This window comes from Arvicola amphibius, chromosome 12, assembly GCF_903992535.2.
Source record: "Arvicola amphibius chromosome 12, mArvAmp1.2, whole genome shotgun sequence".
Taxonomy (NCBI): Eukaryota; Metazoa; Chordata; class Mammalia; order Rodentia; family Cricetidae; genus Arvicola; species Arvicola amphibius.
Window position 1 is genome coordinate 18,477,483 of NC_052058.2, and position 17,694 is coordinate 18,495,176.

The window sequence follows — 17,694 nt, forward strand, 5'->3', positions numbered from 1 at the left end:
GACAGGCACAGTGTTCTTATTCATACATGATATTCGAAATCACTCCACCTGCTTTGTGGTTACAGGGAGAATTCTTTGCTGTATATGTAGGAATTACCTGAATTCGCGAGGATTCAATTCCTTTGTGAAGTGGATCACTTATCCCTTTCCAACCTGGCTCAGTCCTTACAACACTAGAGTGATGTGTTCATCCCCCACAATACACACACACGCACACATGCACATACACACACACACGCACACGCACACGCACACATACACAGTTCAATTGTGAGGTTCTTACAGTCAAAGTTTCTTAATAATGGCGCCATGACTGTAAATTAACCATGTGTGTATAGCGTGCATGCACTCCTTTTGTAAAATAAGGAAGAAAATAAACACTAGGGGTACGAAGGATACATTTTGCTCTTTGCAAAACTTTCTATCCATTTATAAACAATATACATGTTAGATGCTTGATAAGTGTTTTTTAATTGAATGAAGTACATTTTTCTTTCCTTTCCTGATGCCGCCAATGACTGCAAGCGCTGATGAGGTTCCTTTACTCCGCAGGGCTCTCCCAACTGGGGATGTCAGGAACACTGCTGTGCAGGCTGAGTACCACATTGGTCTTTCGGGAGAGATAAAGTTCTTTTTGCTTGCAGGAGTGTCAATCAGTTGAACATGGGGTGGGCAGAGAAACAACTGGGAACCAATGTCTTTCTCCCAGTGATTTCTTTACCAAGTAAAAAACAGAGTGGAGGGTTGGACGAGATGATCTCCGGATGTTCTGGATATTCAAAAGTCTGTGACTCTCCAGTTGCCCTTGTAATCTGTGAAATTTTGATTGGGGTATATTCTCCACTTTAAATAAATGTAGAGGTCGTGGCTGTCTATGCTCAATAGTAAATTAAGATGAATGGCTGAAGGCTGGGAGTGTCAGTCAGTGGTAGAGTACTTCCCTAGCCTGCACAAGCCCTGACTTCTCTTGCCGGTACTGCAATGTTAATCAATCAGTCAATCAACAAATCAACCAATCAAATAGGATTGTGTGTTGTGGATAACTAACTTGTCCTGGGGCAGGTGTAGTCTGGTAGACAGCTACTTCCTTCCTTCTTGCTGTGAGAGACAATTTAGATTTAGGACTAATATAAAGTTCCTAACAGTGGAAAAAAAATAGAGTAAACCTTGTGCACCGTAAACAGTGTACCTCAGTTTCCCTCAGAAGCCTCTCCGTTCCCCACAAATATGCGCTGAAAGTCTAATGTGATTCTATGACCTTTCTCTGTGTGTTCACAAGCACTTATGCACATATCAGTGGCTAAAACCGTCCCATAGAATCACTACATAAAATCTTATTTTCAGGTACATTACCTTCTCAAATTAATTTTTTGATAAAAACGCTGCTGTGGACTTACTTATGATTGTACCCTTTTGTGCACATTTGCAAACCCTTTTGTGAACCCACAAGTCTTGAAGTGGGGATGTAAGAGTCAAGAATATTGCTTGCTGTCAATTGTCACCCAATCAGATTCTGTCAGGTTGCCTTTTTAACTAATGTTCCCCGCCCTAATCCCTATCAACTCCTTGCCAGTCTCTTGAACTGTTGCCAGATGCATGTCTCCCCCCACACCCAACTAAAGTATTTATTTGGAAGAAATGTTTCACCTACTGAAGTTTCCCTTCCTCTGTTTCTTTATGATTAACAGCCCTACGGTCTTGGTGGTTGCCGTGAGAAGAAATTACTTGGCTGACTCCTGGATTTAATCTCTGCATCCTGGAGTTTCTCTCTCACATTAAGACTATTTCAAGATTAATTGAAGCATGTTAATTTTTTTAAAAAGTATTGGGATATAGTGATTCGTGAGTCAGGTGTTCTCAGAATACAGGTGTTGTGACTTCCATGGCTTTGCTGGTTTGGATTTAGCAGTATCTCTTTATCATTCCCCAAAACTCGCCTATTTTGAATTTTACGAACTTTTTTCCTTTCTATATTTTAAGGTGTATGTGAAAATCAAAGCCTATGCATTTAATGCTGCAAACTTCCCTGTAAGCCTCTCGGCGGTAAACTCTCACATGGTTTTAATATAGTGTACTTTTATTTTCATTTGGTTCAAAACTCTGATGCTTTTCTTAATTATTTTTTAACCTATGCTTATGCAAATTAGCTTTAAATTCCGAGTGTTTAAGGGTTTGTCAGAGGCCTCCCTTTTATTGTTTTATATTTGACTTTATTGTAGTCAGAGACTATGTGAGTCCGTAAGAGACAGTTTATACTACTGAAATCACTGTTGCTTCCCTGGAAGTTATTTAAAAATCAGAATACGGTCTGCGGGGTGAATGCTCTGTGTGATCAAATGAAGGCTGACGTCTGCTAAGTCTTTTCATGAATGCCCCCTAAGTCTGAGGTCAGTGAAGTCAGCCGCCAATCATCTTCAGATTTTCTGCATGTGTGCTGATTTCTCACCACATAATTCTATTCATTAACGAGAAAAGGTTTTTGTAAAAATCATGGAATAGTTGAGAATTTTTAATTTCTAATTCTGTTTGATTCATTTTTGTTTTATGCACTTAAGGTTGCCTATTAGTTGCATGTATGTCTAGTACTCGTCCTCTTGATTAATGTTTATCATTATGTTATTACTCTTAAATCTTCCACAAATGTTGACACTTACATTTTAGAATTTTTTTTCATGTTCTTCATTTACAAAGGCTCCAAGAATACACAGTAGGCTTCACGGATAGATACTGATAATAAGATTTTTTTTATTATATTCTCTATGTTTTCACAGAGATTACTAATTTGTTTTTTATGTTGTAGTTAATCTACTAATTCCCTTCAGTGAATTTATTATGTCTGGAATTCAGATGTGTTATTTTTATATTTTATTCGTCTTACTTTTTCATAATTATCTTTTTAAATTCATGGAGTATAGCTATAATAGTAAGTTCAGTGCCTGCATATAATGCAGTAATATGTATCATTCTGAATTGATTTCGACTGCTCTCAGTTTTTGGCAGGTCTTGTGATTTCATCCTGGATGCCAAACACTGAACTTCATTTTGCTGTGTGCTGGTAATTTTACCATATCCTTGAGTTTTAGTTTTACGTGTACTTATTTTTCAATAGTTTGAGGTTTTGAAGCTTGCTTCTTTTTTAATTTATTTATTTTACATTTATTTATTTTTGTGACTGCATAGGTGTGCATGCCATGGTAAGCATATGGATGTCAGAAAGACAGCTCATGAGAGCTGATTCTCTCCTTCCATCATGAAGGTTCTGGGTCTTGGTACCCCCTTCCCAATATGGGCATTAGGAATACTAGCTCTCTTTGTCCCTATCATAGGTCAAAGATTATTCTACTGGTTCCTTTCAAGTGGCATCTCCTGCAGGTGACTGACACACATGTGTGCTGATCCATCCTCAGTCCAAAACTCAGTGAGACTTTCTGAAGCTCCTCTAAGTTCTTCCATGAGCTCTTTATCCTGCCAACTCTGGCAGCTTTGGTCTTTCTAAACTCCCAGCTTTCTCTCCTCAGCTTGGATTGGTGGACTATCCCTGCTTCCCCTTTGCTCTCCTGTTCACTAAACTCATTCAGTGTTCCTCTAGTTTGTAGCAGGACCCATGTTAGGTTGCGACCTACATTATATACGGCTAGTTAAGCTTTGGGAGAAAATTAGCATACCTTAGGGACGGGCTGCAGGGCATATGAGTGTCGTTCTGAGGACTCTAAAGAATGTGAGGGTGAAGTGATGTCCACCGTAAATATCCCCCAAAACCCTGTGCAGTATGTGGTCTAGATGTTCTGATTTGGTCCTATAGTGAAGTCATCCTGCGGCTCTGTTAGTCACCAGAAGAGATGGCTCTGGGTCTTCCAGGTGATGCGTTTTCCTTGGGACATGACTAAGATCTCAATGTACAATATGTCCTGAGTTACAGTACTATCACACAGACCCAGCGATGCCGTAATGTCACAGCACAGAGGCAAATGTTCAACATTGGTGTCTACACTGATGGAGCACGTGGAGGATCTGTTGCCTAACACCAACAGCAATCAGAAAAGAGTTGATGTGATGTGATGTGAAGCAGAAAATGAAGACACCAAAATGAAACACATAAAGGAAAACACTTGAATCTATACAACAGGTCTAGAGTATTTGGACCTAGAGACCGGAATTAAATACCCAGACTCTTGCCAACTTGTTGGATCACTTTTGCTGTTGAATCACTCAGATATCTTTCTATCTTTGTTGGTACATCTCTCCTTGGAAAATAAATTTTTCTATCTTTGCCGAGATTAGGTGTTAGAGCCATAAAATGTGTTGTACTTTTAAGACCTTACCATATTTTTAAAAATTTGTCATCTTGCTTTTGAAAGAACTTGTATCACTCTATGGACCGAGCAGGTTATATTTAGGAACATATAAATGTATGTATAGACATACATGCATGCAGCAACAACTAATGAAAGAAGAGGCCATGAATTTAGAGGAGAGTGGAAAGGGGTGGCTGGGAAAGTTTGGAGGGAGAAAAGGAAAGGGAGAGATTGTTATATTGTAAACTAAAAATGAAAAAAGCACTTGTAAGTAAATGAAAAACAATATGAATGTTTAAATTTTACTTTAAGCTCATGGGTGCAACGTCCTCAGTGGTTTTTAAATAATATGGAAGTGTGGTGAGAAACACCTAGTATTTCTAATTCTCAAGCACAATACCACATCTCTAGTCAGAGGTCTTATAAATCTATGTCTTACTTGAGGTAAAGTGCATGTAGTAAATACACCACATTCAAATCTTTGAATGTCAGCATGATTGTATGTGTTTCTTGACCAAGGAAGTAATCCGTTTCCATTGTAGGAAACATCAACGATGTACTTGATTGGTTTATTTCAAATTTCATTTTCTTTTCTTGTGTTGAATCCATCAGTGAAGTTTGGATTGCATGCACATTTATTCGTTCTCCTTAAAACTTTATTCCCTTTGATTCAGTAAAATAAAACCATAAAATATAGTTCATACCAGTTTCTGGAATGATCTATTCAGGAGTTAAAAAGAATAATTCTTTTTATAACCTAAAGTTTGGTCTCATGAGACTTTTATACAATCATTTGAACAAAGTCTTTCACTGATGAGATAGAAAATATGTTCTTAGGGTACACTGTTCCGAGGACACATTTTAAAATGAGGACCAGAGTCTGAATTCCCTTTGACAAATTAAAATGAAAATCCTAACTAAACTGCTCTCACAGAACTTAATAACATAGAATTAAACTAATAGATGCTAATGGAAGTGTGAAGGGTTATTACATCAAAGAGCATCCAATAACAAACAAATTAGGTAGGGTTGTCATTTACTGCTTCACCAGGACAAGAACAAAGGGAAACAAATCAATATTGTTGTAGCTTAAGCATTTGGCATCCACTAGGGTTCATTTGCCAGGCTCCCGGTCTGTACCTGATATGGTGTCTTCAAGATGCCAGCGACTACCTGCCTATTCTTTAGATAATGTTTCATTTTATTGCCCAGGTTTAGCTCCCCACCCCTGAGACTTTTAGTGAATGGATAATTCTGCATTACTTTAGACTCCTCTAAAAGCTTCCGTTGTTTGTTTCTGTGCACAGCTTCTAAAGAAAGCATATGAAGTGACTCCCAGCCCACGAGAGTCTGTGGCCAGAGGATTATGCGTGTGAAGCCAATCTAGACTGCACAGTACAATTCTGTCTCCACAAATTAATTAGCATTAAATTAGAAATAGTACTAATTTGTCATTGGATTTTTAGAGTGGAGAAGAAAAAGACATGTTCCTGTAACAGAACATTAACTAAGAATTGAAATCTATTATGAGAACATTTAACAACATTAAAATATGGTTAATTGCCAAACCTACACTATGAAACTCATGTATAGAATGACAGAGAATCATAAGATTGTTGGAAAGATAAATGCTAGGGAAGATAGAACCAAAGCAGATGATGGTAACCACCATTGAGTGGCACTGAGATTTTTTTCTTTATTATGTTTTATTTTATTTTTATCAAAGAAAACTAACCACAGATATTTCCTGACAATTCAAGCAAAGCATATTACCATGGAATTTGAAGGCTAGGACAAAATTCTTTTTAAAATATGTTTTAAATCTCCTTAGAGAAAGTAAATCATGAGATGAATACTTAAATCATTAGTGTATATTTACTAAGATCCTTTTTGGGGTTTGAAAAATAGTCACTAGCGAGTTGTGTGGTGGTACAGGTCTGTAATCCCAGGTGCTGGAAGGGAAAGTGTAGAGTTCAAGATCACCTTCAGTTACAAAGTGAATTCAAGGCCAGGCTGGGCTACATGAGACAGAGAGAGAGAGAAGGGAGGGAGAGAGAGAGAGAGAGAGAGAGAGAGGGGGAGAGAGAGAGAAGAGAGAGGGGGAGAGAGAGGGGGAGAGAGAGAGAAGAGAGAGGGAGACACAGAGACAGAGACACAGAGACAGAGACATCCCTGTGTGTGGGAGGACTCTCCAAGGAGAACAGCTTAGCTGCTCACAATAAGAATTTAAACATCAACTGTTAGCCAGCATGTCCACACCATGTGTGCTACCTCCTCACTGTTTAGCTGTGTTATCTCAATTATTGGATCAGTGGTTCAGGTACTGTGGTCTCTACATTCAAGCAATGCTTCGTGTAGATGCCGAAGAACTTGTGATAGATAAGAAACGGGCCTCTTTAATAAATGGCACTGCGAAATTGGAAAGCCTCATATAGAAGACTGAATCCGTATTTGTCATCTTGCACAACAATTAATTCAAAAGTGATCAAAGACTTTAATGGAAGCCCTAACTTGGAAAGTATTAGAGTAGGGAGGGAGCAGAGGGGACATGGGGGAAGGGAACAGGAGGAAGGAGACCAGGGAAGGCTGTGGTCAGGATGCAAAATAAATGAAAAAAAATCATAAATGAAAATAGTTATGAAAAACAACAAATATTAAAAAGAATAGAGACATTGTGAATAGGATTGATTAAAGGTCATAATATGAATATAGTTATGAAATGTCATAGTGAAACATTGTGTGTGCCAGAGAGAGAGAGAGAGAGAGAGAGAGAGAGAGAGAGAGAGCGCCATCATTGGGATGGACATGAGATGGGTGACATTTTAACATGAACTTTGGAGTTGGGCACAACCATTCAGACCCCTGAAGAGGGAAAGCAGGCAAAAACCATTCACCCATGTGCTTACAGCTCTCACCCAATTACTGCCCTCCACTACCTTTAGCTATAGAGATAGGGGCCCTGTGATTACATGCTTGGACCTGAAGATGGGGACAACTAGTGGCTTTGCCAGTCAGAGTTTCAGCTTCTAATTGAAAATCAAGTGTGCAAACGTTGTTCGTGCTAGCGAGTGAAGAAGAAAAATGACGACCATCGCATAGATCACCACGCTGGCGTCTGTGCTTCTGGGTCTTATAGCCATGGCCATCGTCTGCACATCGTCTGTAGCCTGCATTTGGGTTGGAAGGAAAGACAGGCTGGTTCTGAAGCCTGGGTACCACTGGGGGTGGTTTAGCATGCCATAACATAATCTACTAGAGGATGAAGACTGTGTTGTGGGATCAACATAAAAACCTTGGGTGTTTTCTCCCAGAGATCGACCCCTTTCTAACAACCATGTATTAACAACCATGTCCCGAAGGATACACGGTGGTGTTTTGAAAAGTCTCAGGGCTTGCGTGGCTTTATGCCCACAGGCCCTAACTTGCGTGTCTTTATGCTTGCAGCCGCTGACGGCTCTTTCCCCTCTCGCTTCCAGTCACAGCAGAAGTGCATTGTGGTCTTCGCTCTGGTCTGCTGCTTTGCCGTCCTGGTTGCGCTGATATTCTCAGCTGTGGACATCATGGGAGAAGATGAGGACGGACTCTCAGAGAAAAATTGCCAAAATAAATGTCGGTAAGAGGTAACAACCAAAAATTCTCTTTTAGGGTGTGGGTGAGAAAGTCAGGGAAGGGCCTAGACAGGATGAGAGAAATACCTGCTGGGATCTGTTTTCAGTGAGACTTAGCGGAAGCCTCCCTCCCTCCTCAGAGATGCCTGTGTTCATTAGGTCAGGCAGTAACCAAGACTAATTATTTCATCCACTTGACAACCTGGCCCTAGTCTATACAGAGAGGTGGTGAACCAAATAAAATATTTGACAGCCGGCATTTCTGGAGACTTGTGTGTATAATGTTTTGATCCACTCCCTGACAAAGCCTAGCAAATGCAAGAGCCCAGATGGACAGAGAACACTTTCTAGTTGTTTATGCGGTACAAATTAACACATACATCCCAGGGTACATTTTTTTAAATAAGATTTATTTATTATGTATACAGTATTCTGCCTCCATATATCTTATAGGCCAGCAGAGGGCACCAGATCTCATTACAGATGGTTGTGAGCCACCTTGTGGTTGCTGGGAATTGAACTCAGGACCTCTGGAAGAACAGTCAGTGCTCTTAACCTCTGAGCCACCTCTCCAGCCCCCAGGGTACATTTAAACAGGTAAGAGCAGGAGCTCCCCCAGTCGGCTGCGGCTTAGCAAATGATTGCTTATTTGCTTATTCATTTTAATCTAGATATTACAACAGCTTTATTAACCACTTAATATCACAGGGATTATCTTAAGATGTCAATAATTCATATATGTCAAGGGTCCCACAAGATTCATTGCCCCCAGCATATATTCGAATACAGTGTTCTGTTCATGTGGTGATGAAATCAACTAAGGATGTGTTTCTCAGAGCATGTCTCCATCCTTGCATATAGATGACGGACTGTGTGACTTCAGTTGCACCATGTAGCATCTCCCTGGGATTCTTCCTTACCCATAGATGGCCTAGACTCAACCCAAGAAGTCTCCTCTTCCATTCTTACCTGAACCATGACTTTTTACATTTTTCTGTCTGTATGTACGTACGCATGCAGGCATGCATGCTGTGTGTGTGTGTGTGTGTGTGTGTGTGTGTGTGTGTGCACATACATTTGTAAATATGTCCCACAGATTTCAATGGAGGTCACAAAACAACCCACGAAAGCATGAAAGTTGATTCTATCCTTCCAGGGACTGAACCCAGGTCACGAGGCTCTGCAACCAGCATCTTTACCCACTGAACTGCCATACTATTTTACATTTTGAGGTTAGGGCTTGAAGCAGAAACATTCCATGAAGCTGTGGTTGACGTCATGCTAGAAAACATGAGTGCTCATGTTGATGCGCAGATGCCAACCACAGTTTACACTCATGCTTAGCTTCACAGTTGCTATCAGAGTTGTGTGGGCTCCGTTCAGCTTTACGGGGAAATCTCCTAACGAGAGATCACGTGGACAGCAGTGTCGTCATGGGTACACACATTTTATCCTGGATATGCTCCCTTGAAGCTAAATGTTCTAGGGTAAAGCATGTTCTGGAAAAGCAATGAACATTTCCTTCCACCTTTGATACATTGCCGTCTAGTTACCAGGCAACCAGTGTCATGTACAGAACAAAGGACACAAGAAATACACATGCATTTTGGATGTTTATTCTCAAAATTAAAAATGTATGTCATAAGCACATTTCTTTATTGGGCTAATAGGAGAACAGTTGAACTGGGATTGCTATTTAAAAATAAAAAGCAATAGAACAATAGCACATGGCTGTTGTCTTCTGCTGATGCTGTTTGTCACACATCAAATCAGAACACCGATGGACTGGGGTCAGGGACAGACAAACAGCTACTCTGTGGAAGCACTGTGCCCTTCTCCTCCACCTCACTCCGCAATGGAGACCCCCTCAGTCCTTTAAGTGCAAATCCCAGTATCTAGAAAGAAATTATACACAGGCCCAACTATAAAACTCTCTTAAGACAAAATATCCCTGCATTTTCAACCCTCAACCTTAACAAATCTTGCTGGTTTTCAAAAAAACGGCAACAACAAAGATGGAGTTAAACTCACCCTTTGCTTTACTTGGAATAAGGTAACCTTTACTCTAATTTTTGCTCTTTAAATTTTTTATTAATTTTTTTCATAAAATATTTTTGATCATATTCTTTCCTTCTCCTCCAACTCCTCCCAGATTCCCCCCCCCCCCCGACAGGAAGGAGAGTGAGTAGAGACGAGACAGGGCCCACGGACTTTAGATATCTATTAGTAAGATAAAAGAAAACAGTACCAGAGTCAAATCCAGAGGCGTGGCTTAAAAGTAATTTTTTGTTGTTTTCCTGTGTTTTTGTTTTGATTTTGTTTCTGTCTTGGGTTTTGGTGGTGGTGGTGGTGGCGGCATGTGTGGGGTGTGTGTGTGTGTGTGTGTGTGTGTGTGTGTGTGTGTGTGTGTGAAAGAGAGAGAGAGAGAGAGAGAGAGAGAGAGAGAGAGAGAGAGAAATAAACTCCTTTGCCATGGGAATGAAGACTCTGGTTACTACATGGTTACATGATGTAGCCATTCCTGTAGATGACCATATCTTCTAGAACTTTCTTCCCCCTCAGATCTCTCCTCTGCAGCCTCCTTCCCATGCCCTGCATTTCTATTTCTTTTCTGCACTGTCAGCCATTTGTTGCTTCTCCTGTGTTTAACCAGGAGCATCTTGCTTCCCACCCCCCACCCACTGGGAGGTCTCTGCTGCCTGTCCTCTTCCGGTGCGTGGGAGTTAAGCGGTGGGCTCCCTGGGAGGCCTTACACCTGGAATCAGTTCCCACACCATTTTTCCACCATTTTTTCTGATCATTCCCACCTGAACATTGAAGAAAATGCAGTGAATGAGCGGGGCTTTGAAATAATAAGGATCTGAATCAAGACTGCATTCTGTCCTCTCTGGGTTCTGTTTGCTTGGGTGCAAAATTAAATGTCTCGTCTATTGTGAGAAAGCCCAAGAGACTTAGCAAAGTGTTTTAAAGCTGATCGGAGAGTCGGTCACAATCAGCTGTGGCCAGGACTACAATGGGAGTGTCCAAGGTGTGTGGGGAGCGACCTGACAGTGCAAAAAGGACATCTGTCCTTGGATTCTTCATCCCTTGGATGGATTATTATGGTGATTTTAGTCTCAATTCCCTTAAAAATGGGAAAATTATCAAAAGCCTGTCCTACAAAGTCTATGTGGGTTCAGTGAGTTGTCTAAATCCATAGCGAAGTACTAAGAAACATAGCAAACAATATAAAAATGTTGATTCTTTCCCTGTTTGTTCCACGGACTCCAGAAACCCTCTTCCGTGTCCCCTACTAACCTCTCACTTCCGACTTGCCTTGAATCTGTCTTTCGCCTGATTTTAGTCTTTGCTTCTGTGGAAATCTACGAATACTCACCTCATAGGAACACGGGGTACCCTCCGAGCTTATTATAGTGAGAACTTGTTGTCACCAGGGAGTCACTACCACCAACTGTGCTTTCCAGAGATTCTGAGGCAGGCATAGCAGTGGGAGGAAGGTGGCTGGAGTCTCTCAGATGGGAGGCTGCCTATGTGGAGCAACATTGGGTGGCCAGCATGGCTTGTGAGTAGTTAGAGGAAGAAAGCTTGCTTCTTTCTGGTTGGCCCTTGATCTGAAGTCAGGGGTGGGGTTGAGGGAGTCAGGAAAGCTGGGAGCTACTCACTAATTCCTAGCTGCTCAGGGCCAGTGATCATCTAAACTATTGTTCAGGGCCTACACTGCCACTGGAGATAACAGTCTCACTTCCTGCAGGCCTGCCCTGGTGGTCCAGGGAGTTGGTTTCCTGGGCCACAAGATATGGCCGGGAGTTGAGTTGTGATCTCACAATGGTATAGCTGCTCTCCCTTTGTCTATTCAGTCTTCATTCCATAAACTTCTGGGTACTTATCTGTCCCTTTCAAGGGCTCATTTGCTTGCTTGTTTTAGTTTTTTTTTTTTTTTTTTTTTTTTTTTTTTTTTTTTTTTTTTAAAGAATCTTATGTAACATCAGTTGGCTTTGCCCTGCTGATTTTCCTGCCTGTGCCTCACAACAAGCACAGGTGCTGCCACTCTGGCTAGGCTCTTCTGTTTTAATTTGGCCTAACCTTCTGCCAAACCACAATGTCCACCTCCGTGCTTCCTCCAGCCACAAGTGTGGCTCGCCTCCTTGAAGCATGCTGTTAGTTTTTACCCTGGTCCTCTGGGGCATCTGTGTCCTCAGAGTGTTTGAATCCCATGTTTTCTAGCTCTTTTGTCTCCAGGCACAGATGTCACTAATAAAAATGACCAGGCTGTTCAAACAGAGGTACATCGCCGGGCTCCTGAGACTGGTGCAGCCCAGCGGGAGGAAATGCTCTGGTTTGTAGGTGCTCTCCATCAAGCCCGCGTCGCTTCACCTCCTCTACTTCTTCAGGCTCCTGCTCTCACCGCCTCACCCCTTCTCTGCCTCTTTTCCGACTTTACTGTGTGGTGACATCATTGTGACAAGTGGAGTGACACGACTCTCCAGTGGCTGCAATCTCTCAGAGGTCCAGTTTCTCTGTAGGCTTCTTCTCTGCTCCTGGCAGTGTGACCAGAAACAGTGTCGTGTGCCCAGGGCAACCATTGCCCTGTAACTTAGAAAGTAAACGCCCGGGTTTGTCTGTCTGCTCACTCCTGAAAGCAGAAAGCAGCCTGGCAGCAAGGCAGCTCTCTTCTCTGTGTTTTGACAGCCTCTCCCCAAGTTCTTTCCTTCCCTTGCTCTTTTCCAGAGGTCTCCCTGCAATCCACCTTGTCCCACTCACTAGCCCATCTATCTTGTGATGGATCTCGGGTCTGGATCACGCTGCTCAGTCAGCTGTCTCAGCTCTTACACTTTCGTTAATGTATCTCGCCATGATCTTTTCTGTCTGCTTTGCTTGATTTCTTTGTCCCACGTGTTACCTTTCTGATGTGTGACTGTCCTAGCAGGAGATAATCTACACTCACCCATCATTTTCCCACGGAGGTCTATAAAATGCAAACTACTCAAAAACTGTCCGCCCCGTACCTTGTATTTAAGTTTAAAGATGGAATCTTGCTGTGTTGCCAAGGCAGCTTATTTTTGTGTTGGTATTGCATCCCTCTGGCGTCTTCTCTTTTGAGACTTTTTCCTCTTATAAGGACACCTGCCTGCCTTCTTGTCGTTTCAAGATTCCCGGTCCAGAATCGCAACCAAGTTTGATTAGCCATATTTTTACTGCTTCCTACATATACATGGCCAACTGTTTTGTGGCAACTTTGGCTTCTGTTGGTGACATTGGCACTTTTGATCCTTTCTTGCATGCCAGACTGGATTAAAAAAAAAATCCTGAATAACCCACATGTTGTCATCTCCAATCCTGCCATCTTATATAGTACTTCAAAGCTCAGCACTAAGCTCTTAATAGGCAATAATTTTCATGTGATCCAAGTACACATTACTACACAGGGCTGTTCATTGGTATAATATGTGTGGCTTGAGCCAATTATTGTATCTCCATTATGGAACTGTCTTTGGGGTAACAACTGAGGATTATGAAAGCAGAAACTGAAGTGTAGAAGATACTGTCATGAAAATGAGTTATCATACAACCACACAAAGTTCTGATCTCTGCTTCTTGATGAGCACAGTGATTAAAAACAACCAGTTTTGCCTTTTGATAACATCCCGTTTCCCTAAGAGGATAATCTTTAACATATTTTTTCAAAGAGGAATTCTACACGGATAGGTGCCTTGGCTGTTCAGTAGTATAGAAAGCATCTCTGTCTTAGGTAGGGTTGCTATTGCTCTGAAGAGACACTGTGAACATGGAAACTCTAATAAAAGAAAACGTTTAATTGAGGTTGGCTTACTGCTTCGAGGTTTAGTCTGTTATCTTCATGGCAGTGCACAGGCAGACATGATGCTGAAGAAGGAGCTGAGAGTTCTACACCTTGATCTGCAAGCAGCAGGAGCAACCCTGTGCTACATAGCTTGAGCATATAAGACCTCAAAGTCCGCCTCCACAGTGACACACCTCCTCCAACAAGGCCACACCTCCTCATAGTGCCACTCCCTATGGGCCAAGCCTCCAAATTGATGCCTGTTCAAACCACTATGAGCTCCTTGCAGAATGTGGCTGCACCTAACTTCATTTACATGGGTCCACAGAGTAGGGTCGGTGGGTCTTTAACTGACCAAAGTTCTATGATTAAAGTGTCCTTTAAATGATTGTTGTTTTCACCAGTGTGCCTAATGTATTCCTCCTCTACAGGCAACCTTCTTCCTTAGCCTGGGGCCAGGGGCAGGAGATGTCAGAAGGAATGGGGTTTGAGCAACCCTAGCTAACCTCCTCAGATGGTCGTGGTGGGAGCTAATCCCTAGGAGACAGAGACAGCGGAAGCCAGGAGGAACCATTCAGAACTGTGTCTTGGTTGGTCACAGGCAGAGAGACTTCTATGTTCTTTCAAAGAAAAGAAATTTGCTGAGAAATTGCTAAAATGAAATTGAATAATTTAAGATTATAATTTTTCTCACTGGCATTAAGTAAATAACTTTCAGCAATAATTAGAAGCAGAAGATAAAAGCTTACTTCTAAATGCAGGCGAAGAGAAGCCTCCCAACACAGTTCAGAGCAGACATTTTAGTGCTCTGGACTTGACTTTCTTACATAATGGCACATATTAACATTTTTATCTCACATTTGAGCCCAATCAAATTTATATTTTCTAAATATGAGATATTGTTATTAGTAGTCATACTCAGATAATGATGTTTATATAGCCCCAGCTTAAAAGAAATCTGAAATTATTTTTTAAATAATACCTTGTCTTTTACATGTAGTGCTTTAAAAGAGGAAATCCGGGTGAGCATGACACTTCCTGGTGGTCTGTAATTGCCACTCAGGGAAGCAGCAGAAGCTAATTATTTCATAGTTTTGATTTTAATGAAACTTAATGTACGGCTAATGATGCTGACATTTCCTGTTGCCGGGTTGGTTCTCCAAGAAGATTATTTGAATGTGGTGTACATTTCTCAAAAAGTTCACTGAGCCTTTATAAGCAGAGTCACACCTGATAATTATGACTAATGCCAAGCACGGTTGTCAGAGGCAGACAGCAAGGATTGTAGTGATGTGCAGCCATTCGTAAGATACCAAGAAGATCCCAGACTTAACCAGAAGGAGCAGGAACATTGACAGAAAATATTGCTGTTGCTACAGCATGCATTCCCGCGGAGGTCCAAAGCATGCATGCGGAAGTCAGAGGATAACTTGTAGGAGTCAATTTTCTCTCCCCACCAGGTGGGTCCCAGGGCTCAAACCCAGATTGTCTGCCTTGGCTTCAAGAGCCTTCACCAGATAAGCAATCTTGCCAGCCCTTTCACTGCATCGTTTAAGCCCAAGATTTATTTGAGGGATTGGTTTAGAAGATTATGTTTCTCTGGGAAGTTCATTTTTCTTGAAAATCCCATGGGCATCTCTCTACTACCTTACACGCAATGTTCAGTGCACATCCCTGCCATCCCCATCAGCCCCATTTCTGGACGCTCCCATCTTCACCAGTGACCACCCTCTACCATGGTTCCTCCACATGACTTCCCGGGTCCAAACACCAGGTCTCAGCACCTGTCTGTCCATAACTTTCTTGGCTATATGTACCCTCTCTGCCTATCCCCCATCTCACGAGCCTCTTAGGAGACACCCTTACTTTAAGATGTGTGCTACAGGGTACTTGTTTCTTTGGGGGTTTCCACACTGCCTAACACTGCCTCTGCCAGATGCCCTTTGCTACTGACAGCCACCAGTGTCAGGATTTTCATTCCCAGGAATTTAACTCATCTCTATCTGCACAGGAAACACCTTGTGTTGCACAATAAGTATCTTGAGATCAGTGAAGATTCCCGTTAGACATCTGGACTACGTAGGTGTGGTCATGCATGTCGGGAATTCCAGCACTCAAGAGGTTAAGGCAGAGGACCATGAATTCAAGAACAAACTGACCTCCAGAGCAAGAAACTTCCTCAGGAAGAGAGAAAATATTTGTGAAAGAAGGAGGGAATGGGAAAGAGATGAAAAACAGACAAAAAGAACAATGGACATTTTCAGTCAGTTCCGCCCAGCATTAACTGAGCTGTTGGATGTAAGGGGTTGAATATGGTTCTCATTCTTCATATTGTTATTTATTTTGCTTGTTATTAAACAAAACAAAACACAGAAGCCTGGCTAAGAGGGAGACTTCCCTCCCCAGTTTGAACACATTAGGAATATTGAGCGTTGAATGTTCTAGAACTCCCAGAACATTTACATCAATGCCTTTGTGTCTCTCAAAATGATCCTAAATGAGTATTGAGCTTGGCTCTTGCTTTGCGGTAAGTCAAAGTCGAATCAAGGGATGATTTGTCAACTTAACACACATTCAGTCGGAGCAGAGTGGATCCAGACTGGAAATGTGACACTACAGATTGATTCTATTGTTTTGTACCTACTGCAATTCCTTTCAGGCTTAGACATTGATATTCACACCCAAACTGACTTTAGAACCCCAGCACCCAAATAAAAGTCAGTGCAGGAGTGCACATCTCTAATCCCAGCAACAGAAAGCAGAAGGATCCCAGGGGCTCTCAAGCTAGCTGGTCTAGAAAGAACACAGGTTAAATTGGAGTCTCAAACACACACATGCACACACCCACGCACACAAAGGTGAAAAGCAATAAGGGGCCCCATTGTCTTCCTGTGGCCTCCATAGGCACACCCACAGGCACACACATGCAAATACACACATGCACACACACACACACACACACAAGAAAGAGAGAGAGAGAGAGAGAGGGAGAGAGAGAGAGAAGAGAAATTATTATACCTTCAGATGGCACAGATTTTATTCTATTAAAACAGTCTCCCTTCAGAAGTTGTTCCTCCTCTTCCTCTTCCGTCCTCTCACTTTACTTCTTTTGGCATTTGCCTGACAGATGATGAGACTAGACAAGTCTTCTCATATGTATATTTAATCATCCTTTATCTGCTCAGTCCTTTGGTCCCTCTTACAACTTTGGCAAATAATGGAGAAGTGACATTTGTTTTTGTAAACATTATTATCAAATTTGCACTCCTTGTTTGATCCCGGAGATGATTGCCATGCCCAGGAGGACACACTCCTTTCTACTGCAAACACTTGAGAGAACACATCCAAATCACTGCATTCTAAACACCCTGCTCTTCTAGGCTGCAGGTTTGCAGGAGCTGGGAATGCTTATCTTATCGATAGTTGAGTTTCCAGCAACTGCAACACTGCCAGAGTGTTTGAAGGACCAGAGTGCTGAGGGCAAAGGGGATGAAGGAAGGCAACACCAATATGTCTTCTAATAGCGCCCACGAAGACGCGGGCGGTCAAATCAATTCTAAACTAGACTACAGAAAAAGGAACACAAGACGGTATGAAAAGGAAGAGGAACTGGGTCAGGGAAAGAAAAACTCTCACATCTCTGCTGAATGAGTTAAGGAAAACTCTCCTGTAGTTGGATTTTTCTGTCTGTAAAAAAAGGCAACCATCTAAGAAGACCTACCAAGATCCTCTCTTCCCCTAAACCATGTAAGTTAACAAAACACCAGAAGATCAAGAGAGTTGATGGCATGTTTTATTAACATATCCACAAAATGCCTAACCATAGCTTCGCAATTTTAAGCTTTTGGGATTATCTGTCAAAGTTTAATTGACAGATGGAATGGTCTCTCTGTCAAGAAGGTGTATTGTGGAGGGACTGTGTCAAATCGGAAGCTACAAGGAGGAATTATCAGTCACTACCATTAATAGTATCTCAGATGGATGAGTTCAG

The 17,694-nt window shown here is 41.8% G+C and overlaps 1 protein-coding gene across 1 annotated transcript in view; it reads left to right on the top strand.

Annotated features, from left to right (window-relative positions):
• Pld5 (phospholipase D family member 5) overlaps nucleotides 1–17,694 on the top strand; it is a 326,043-nt gene that overhangs the window by 129,125 nt on the left and 179,224 nt on the right. The window contains exon 2 of the mRNA XM_038349747.1: nucleotides 7,772–7,908. Within this exon, the coding sequence (XP_038205675.1) occupies nucleotides 7,772–7,908 (137 nt within the window). The remainder of the gene's footprint in view (nucleotides 1–7,771; nucleotides 7,909–17,694) is intronic.